The sequence below is a fragment of the Micropterus salmoides genome, unplaced genomic scaffold (genome assembly GCF_014851395.1).
Source record: "Micropterus salmoides isolate LMB-PRFRI ecotype aquatic unplaced genomic scaffold, ASM1485139v1 Ms_hic_scaffold_165, whole genome shotgun sequence".
In the NCBI taxonomy this organism is placed as follows: Eukaryota; Metazoa; Chordata; class Actinopteri; order Centrarchiformes; family Centrarchidae; genus Micropterus; species Micropterus salmoides.
Genome location: NW_024040763.1, coordinates 1 through 7,680, shown reverse-complemented (window position 1 = coordinate 7,680; position 7,680 = coordinate 1). Strand labels below are relative to the sequence as shown.

The window sequence follows — 7,680 nt, the reverse complement described above, 5'->3', positions numbered from 1 at the left end:
AGGGCCTCAACTACATATCCTGAACATATTAACCCTTTTTTAACTTGACTGACATATCTAATATTGATTATTCAGGGCTGGTTCCGTTCATAGGCGTCGCCAGGTCATTTTTCCAGGGCTTTAGCCCCGGATAAACAGACTGTAGCCCCGGGGGTGGACTGTTAGTCTGGCATACCGGTGGGCCGTCAAACCTTTGGGGCCGGTGTAACATAAATGATTTATTTATTTATTATAGCCTAACTGTTTTTAAAAAATGGGCCAACGATGAGCCCATAAAGCATAGGCCTATACTGACATTGGGCTGGCCCAATCACATCTCTTACTAGCTCCCTACCTATTTTTTATTTTTATTTTAATTGTCACCTCAAACATTTCCTCAATAAATTAGTGCAAAATAATTTCACCAGAATGCAGGAAATTAAGTGTTTAGGAGGACTTTTACTGCAATGCAGTTCTTGACACAACAAATATCTCCATCATTTGTGGTTTCTTACAATGGAGGTTTTCCAAAGACAAAAATGGAAGCCACTGGTCACAAAGCAGTCCAACCCAGGACCTGTCTGGGTTTTACAATTTATTGGAAAAAATTAAAGACAGCGCACAGTTACAGTAGAAAGGTTCAGTCAAAGCAATACCTTGTTTACCTATCTGCTGTGCGTCCGTATGTTAAACTTCTTTGCAAATATTAACTAATACTAAACTGTACTACTGTGTCTGCTCACATCGCACCTTGCGTGATTTATCAGATTAATTATCTACTTTAAAACGGGGTATAGGCTAATGGTGTAATGTGTGCCTTTCTTTTTAAGTTAATTTTGTTTATTTATTAGACAAAAAAAAACTAAGTTAAGATAGTAAAGTAGCTGCTCGCACACGTCTCCCAGCTGAAATTACGGGGGAGACCTGAGCTGTATTATCGGACTACCGTCCCTTGAGGTACAAAGTGTTGTTACAACATAGTGCACATTGCACTTTAAAGAATAGATAAACATTTTGCTATTAACTGTTCACTGTTACCAACTTCCAGTTTGTGCGCTATTTTGCCGTCAAGTCCCGTTCCTTCAGTTAGAGCATAGAGTTGTTCTTCCTCCCTGAAATTATGCGGAAGTCTTCAGTCACTGCATCCCATTAAATCTTCCTCCAGTTTTTCAAGATGTTCTCTGCTGCATCAAGGGTACTGTCTTGCTGTTAAGAGAAATACAACTGAAGGTTATAATTGGGTTTTTCACCAGAGAAAAGGGCATCTAAGCCAACATTAATCTTTACAATCAACAGTAACAATTAGACAGTTGTGCATTTACCTTAATGAAGCAAAGGCGAATGTATTTCTCAAACTGCTTCTTGGACTCCTCTCCAACAAACGCAGTGACTGGAATGGCTGCCAGTTTCTATATATAATATTATTATTATAATTATTATTAAAAACGGCAATAAAAAAAAATCAACAACAGTGAGTGCAACTAAGAACAATTAAGATGTATTGTAAATTGAAGAGAGCACAATCTGATGAATTTGTTTGCCTTTTCTTTAATCATCCACTTCACAAACTTGTAGTCATAGGCGTCGTCATCGTCCATATGTGACAGGTCCTGATCTACAATGAACACAGAGCAGAGGTGAATATTCAGTGATAAAGATGTGAGTATAGACTTTTTAAATCAGTTATACATTAAAAGTTATTTTATTTCAAACCCATTTTACAAAAATACTTTTTTCCTTTATTTGTGTGGTCCAGTAGTAATCCCCCTGGCAAAACTTGAGTTTTAAGTTTTATGAATTTTACCATTGAGTTACGTTATTAGCAACTATTTTTAATTACTATTTTGTTGGTGAACTGAGTACATTGAAAATATACATTTGTTAACCATTCATGCAGATAATATTTAGGTGCAAATAAACTTTTGGATTCAAGGTAAATTTCTTTCTACATAACTGCAGAGTGACTTCTTTTGCATAAACTGATCTACATTTTACATATCTGGTTCCTCTCCCTCTGAGTTCAAGCTTCCCTTGCACTTAAGATTCTTGAATCAGCTGTTCAACTCATTTCTGTGAAGCACATCAACATAAAAATTGTTACCAAACAAACAAATTAGTAACTCACTGAGAGATGTGACGTCCACAAGCATGAAGTAGCCTCCCTCTGGTATGATAGGAGTCATACCGGCCTCCTGCAGGATGGCAGCCATGCGGTCCCTCTTGCCCTCAAGTTCTTCTGCCAGCGAGGAGAAGTAGCACTCTGGTTGACCCATCAGTTCAAAGTTCCGGAGCAAGCCTTGTGCTACAGCCTCCTGAAGAGAAGCAGCTAGAAGTTTCAGAGTCACGACAGAATTAACTTTTCCTTTGCTTTATTTTATGGATGCCAAGTAATATGTGGGAGGTGTGTCTACTTGCCTGTAAAGGTGTTGGGCAGGTGTACAGAGTATTCTGCATGACGGTCTGAAGATGCTTTATCAAGTGCTCCGGTCCTATAGACCAACCAAGCTAGGACACACACATTTCACCCACATGATGTGCAAGAACTGAGTGCTGAATATTACAAATTGTGTTCTAAATCCACAGACTTCTTACCTTCCATCCAGTAACACTAAATGTTTTCCCTGCACTGCCAATGGTGATTGTTCTATCCCACATTCCTGGCAGAGTGGCTACAGAGAGAGAATTTACATGGAAATACCTCAGGATATTGAAATTTATTTGAGAGTAGTGTTAGGGGCTGTATTTTATCTTTTAAGGCCAGTAACATTTTTAAGTTGTCAATATTAAGAACATAATTTCATGCCAAGAGAGATGTTTACTTTAAAACTGTGCTGGTGTGTAGAAAGTAAACACTTTAAATGCTCCTCAGGGGAGGATGAGGCAGTGTAAGGCCGCAATCAAACTAGTATTTATAATGGTGAAATTTCAGAATGGAATCAATTCATTGCAGTGGAAACATATAGGATCAGAGAAGTGGCTCACATGAGTAAGGTTAATTCATCTGCTGAATCCAAAAATGAAAGAGGCTATCACTATTTGCAGTCACGAGACAACAGGCGATGGTACAAACACTTGTCTTGAATCAAACATCTTAATTTATTCTCTGGTTGGTGATTAAGCCAACTGGTTTGCTTGCTCATAGTCAACAAGCCACCGCTTACTTTGGTGGATTATTGTAACCCTGAAAGTCCACTGACTCTGCTGATATGTTTAGATTTTGTTTATTTGGTCATTAGTGCTTGCTTTATGTGCTTCTACTATGACTGAGTAGGCTACGTAGTTAAATGATTTCTTTTTGTGTCCGTTTTAACCGTGTTTATTGTTGTTTCACGATCAGGAGTCTACGCATAGTATTTTATTTTGAAAATTGACCGGATTCGCTATGCCGTTGTGTGTCTGACTTCCTGCCTGGTTGGATTTGCTCTGTGCTGCTTGACGCATCATCTGTCGAAATTACACCTGCTACCTATTCTCTGTGGAGCGGAGAGCCGCTTCTGGGCCGCGCTGCTGCTGCATCTGGTGGACTTACAAGCATTCACTAGAATGACCGCGATTAGCTCCAGCAACCGCGGCGCAGCCGAAACGCAGCATAGCCGGAGTCAATGGATTTTACGGGTAACTGGCTTGTGCTGTGCGACTTTCTGGTGTGACTGGACCCTAAAGCAAGTGCTAATGCATTTATTTAGAGGTTTCCTTCCCTGCAGCTGTGTGTGGAGAATGGAGGAGCTAATATTGTACAGGAGATGGATGATGGTTGGCTCTTATATATGTTTTTGAAACATACAAATTTTGATATGTTGGTGTCCCCCGTAGAGGAGCCACTCATAAACCTCATCACTGAAGCAGAGAGTGTCGTGTTTGATACAGAGGTCAGCAATCATCTGCAGCTCATCTCTGGTCAAAACCTGCAGGAGGGGGACAGGAACTACTGAAAGCACTTGTTTTTTCTGTCATGTCAAGTTAGCAAGTGTTCACAGTTGATGACAGTGATGCATACTTACCTTCCCAATAGGATTGTTGGGGGTGTTGATGATGATGGCCTTTGTCTTAGAGTTGAATTTACTGGAAAGCTCATCTGGGTCAAGAAACCAGTCTGCACTTGTTATTCTCTTCTTTCCAGACTTCTAAAAATTTGTAGAAGACATTTTGTGTCATGGCTTCTAAAAGCCACCAACATCCTCAACACGTGTAGTAGGTAAAGTATATACTGTATGTATGAAACTTGTACGACAAACATCAGCCGTTGGGTTAAACTTACAAGGCGTAACGGTATCAACACAGGCTTGGCCCCTGCCATTCGCACCATTGGTACATAGCAATCAAAGAAAGGTTCTATTATGATAACCTGGAGAAGGAAGTATTACATAATTAATATACTGTAAATACCGGGAGCATGTTTATGAATGTGCATTTCTATCAATATAAACCCCTCTGTATGACCCAGTGAGAGAAAGACATGTCCTCACCTCATCTCCCTCTTCCACCAGGGCTTGTATGGAGCTGAATAAGGAACCATAACCTCCTACTGTGACCAGAATTTCTTTGAAGGGGTCAATCTGGCGGCCACAGACCTTCCCATAAACCTGAGAGAGGGCCTTCACCAAAGAGGGATGACCCTTGCAAAATCAACAGAGGACATTATATATATACACTCACCTAAAGGATTATTAGGAACACCACACTAATACTGTGTTTGACCCCCTTTCGGCTTCAGAACTGCCTTAATTCTACATGGCATTGATTCAACAAGGTGCTGAAAGCATTCTTTAGAAATGTTGGCCCATATTGATGGATAGCATCTTGCAGTTGATGGAGATTTGTGGGATGCACATCCAGGGCACGAAGCTCCCGTTCCACCACATCCCAAAGATGCTCTATTGGGTTGAGATCTGGTGACTGTGGGGGCCATTTTAGTACAGTGAACTCATTGTCATGTTCAAGAAACCAATTTGAAATGATCCGAGCTTTGTGACATGGTGCATTATCCTGCTGGAAGTAGCCATCAGAGGATGGGTACATGGTGGCCATAAAGGGATGGACATGGTCAGAAACAATGCTCAGGTAGGCCGTGGCATTTAAACGATGCCCAATTGGCACTAAGGGGCCTAAAGTGTGCCAAGAAAACATCCCCCACACCATTACACCACCACCACCAGCCTGCACAGTGGTAACAAGGCATGATGGATCCATGTTCTCATTCTCTTTACGCCAAATTCTGACTCTACCATCTGAATGTCTCATGACTAATGACTCATCAGACCAGGCAACATTTTTCCAGTCTTCAACTGTCCAATTTTGGTGAGCTCTTGCAAATTGTAGCCTCTTTTTCCTATTTGTAGTGGAGATGAGTGGTACCCGGTGGGGTCTTCTGCTGTTGTAGCCCATCCGCCTCAAGGTCGTGCGTGTTGTGGCTTCACAAATGCTTTGCTGCATACCTCGGTTGTAACGAGTGGTTATTTCAGTCAAAGTTGCTCTTCTATCAGCTTGAATCAGTCGGCCCGTTCTGCTCTGACCTCTAGCATCAACGAGGCATTTTCGCCCACAGGACTGCCGCATACTGGATGTTTTTCCCTTTTCACACCATTCTTTGTAAACCCTAGAAACGGTTGTGCGTGAAAATCCCAGTAACTGAGCAGATTGTGAAATACTCAGACCGGCCCGTCTGGCACCAACAACCATGCCACACTCAAAATTGCTTAAATCACCTTTCTTTCCCATTCTGACATTCAGTTTAGAGTTCAGGAGATTGTCTTGACCAGGACCACACCCCTAAATGCATTGAAGCAACTGCCATGTGATTGGTTGATTAGATAATTGCATTAATGAGAAATTGAACAGGTGTTCCTAATAATCCTTTAGGTGAGTATATATATATATATATATATATATATATATATATGTGTGTGTGTCGACACTTACAAACTACAGCTTTAATAGATGATGCAGAGTTTTAACTGGAGTTGACGTTGAGCACAATACATATGAGATATTGTTAGATACAAGATGGCAATAACCAACAACAGTTCAGTTTCTGTACTGAAAAATTAGTCAACTACCAAATAATTAATTAATATTTTTTCATTTGAGTGTGAAATTTGATTGGATGTCTAACATAAACTGTACATCATTCCATTTTAGAGCTGCAACCATTAATCGATTAGTTGTCAACTATTAAATTAATCTATTTGATTAACTATTTTGATAATCAATCTGAGTAGATTTTTGAGAAAAAATTCTCTGATTCCAGCGTCTTAAAGGTAAATATATTCTGGTTTCTTCACTCCTCTGTGAAGAAACCAGAATCTTTATTCTAAATTACAGCCTATTATTTGTCATAACAAGTAATAATAGTTTATGAATTGTAGTTGGTTTGTAGCACACCTCAGTTCCATGCAAGGTGACACGCCATTGTGCTGTAGGAATACTATCATTACACTTGTCAAAAAAAATCACACAGTGTAAAGGGGCCTTTTAAAGGTAAAATAGAAAGTAAAAACTTCTGTCGCCGGTCCTTCAGCAAACCTTAGCTTTTCAAATAGATTTATAAGAAATGTTAAACAACCTAGTTTCAAAAAGAATTTGCCTTATGTGGTAGTGGACCATGAGGGAGCTGTATTGCAGTTAATTAGTCTTACAAAGCCTCTGGTGTACTGGTTCATCCTGTCCACTGATGCAGCCTCTGCCAGGGCCTCCTTGACGTAAGAAGGTGGAGGGATGTCTGGAAAGCCTTGGCCCAGGTTAACAATTGATGGATCCGCTGCCACTGAAGTAAACGCCACCCTGGATTGACAACGAAAGAAATCATTACTGAACAGACCAGAGATCACCGCCAACATTCCTGTCCAAAGAGCACATTTTTAGTTTAAACAGTGACAGAATATCTTTTAAAGCAGACTAAAATCCCCAAACCTACTGCTATGGCTCAATATCAACTTAAAATTCATCGTTCCATTTACCACAGCAAGCCTTTTATCCAAAGCGACTTACAATTGCAAGTGTCTTGCTCAGGGACACAATGGTGGATGGGTCACAGTGGGGAATTGAACCTGGGTCTCTCACACCAAAGGCATAGTCTTATCCATTGTTCCATCACCACAGCGGACCTTGAAGACTTGCTGTGGTAAATGGAATGATAAATTCTGCTGTCTACCAAAATATTATAATGAAAGAGACTTGGTGTAAACTATAGAACGGTAATACAAATACATGAATCATTTTGTATACCGTTGCCCCACTTCCTTTAAACTGTGGAAATGACATGAATTAAATTAAAATTAAATGGCATAAAGACTACATGGCTACTGTACTTCACACCCACATACCACTTGCCACTTTGCTGTTGTCTAACATCAGAAACCTGGCTGGCTTTCATCATGCAATAACAATAGTGTAAAATGGGAACCTGATCTGAGGTCTCTTGCCGTGCCACACAAGGATTGATCTATTTTTTTTCCCCACTTACCAGACATTCTTGTCCAGTCCTTCAATTCTTTTTGAGTGTGTGTGCCGTGACATCATTATATGCTGCAACACAAAACCAAAATACATTACACCTAAATTAACAACTTAGTGAGTGCACATTAAAATACTACTCACCTGCTCGTCCAACAAGCTGTGTGGTAGGAGCAAAATATCAACCACTCAGGGATGGTACTGAGCATTAACACACCTGGACTTTGGTCAGTGGTTTTATAACTGGCT

The 7,680-nt window shown here is 40.2% G+C and overlaps 1 protein-coding gene across 1 annotated transcript; it reads right to left on the bottom strand.

The window, feature by feature from the left end:
• Positions 1-418: 418 nt before the first annotated feature.
• Positions 419-7,596, bottom strand: LOC119906512 (kynurenine--oxoglutarate transaminase 3). Its single transcript, XM_038723901.1, has 13 exons — positions 7,576-7,596; positions 7,442-7,503; positions 6,615-6,759; positions 4,446-4,595; positions 4,238-4,324; positions 3,981-4,103; positions 3,764-3,884; positions 2,572-2,648; positions 2,395-2,484; positions 2,105-2,291; positions 1,521-1,594; positions 1,302-1,388; positions 419-1,185 (listed from the first exon to the last, which is right to left on the bottom strand). The coding sequence occupies exons 2-13, from the start codon at positions 7,495-7,497 to the stop codon at positions 1,129-1,131; spliced, it is 1,254 nt and encodes a 417-aa protein (XP_038579829.1). The 5' UTR covers positions 7,498-7,503; positions 7,576-7,596; the 3' UTR covers positions 419-1,128.
• Positions 7,597-7,680: the final 84 nt, after the last annotated feature.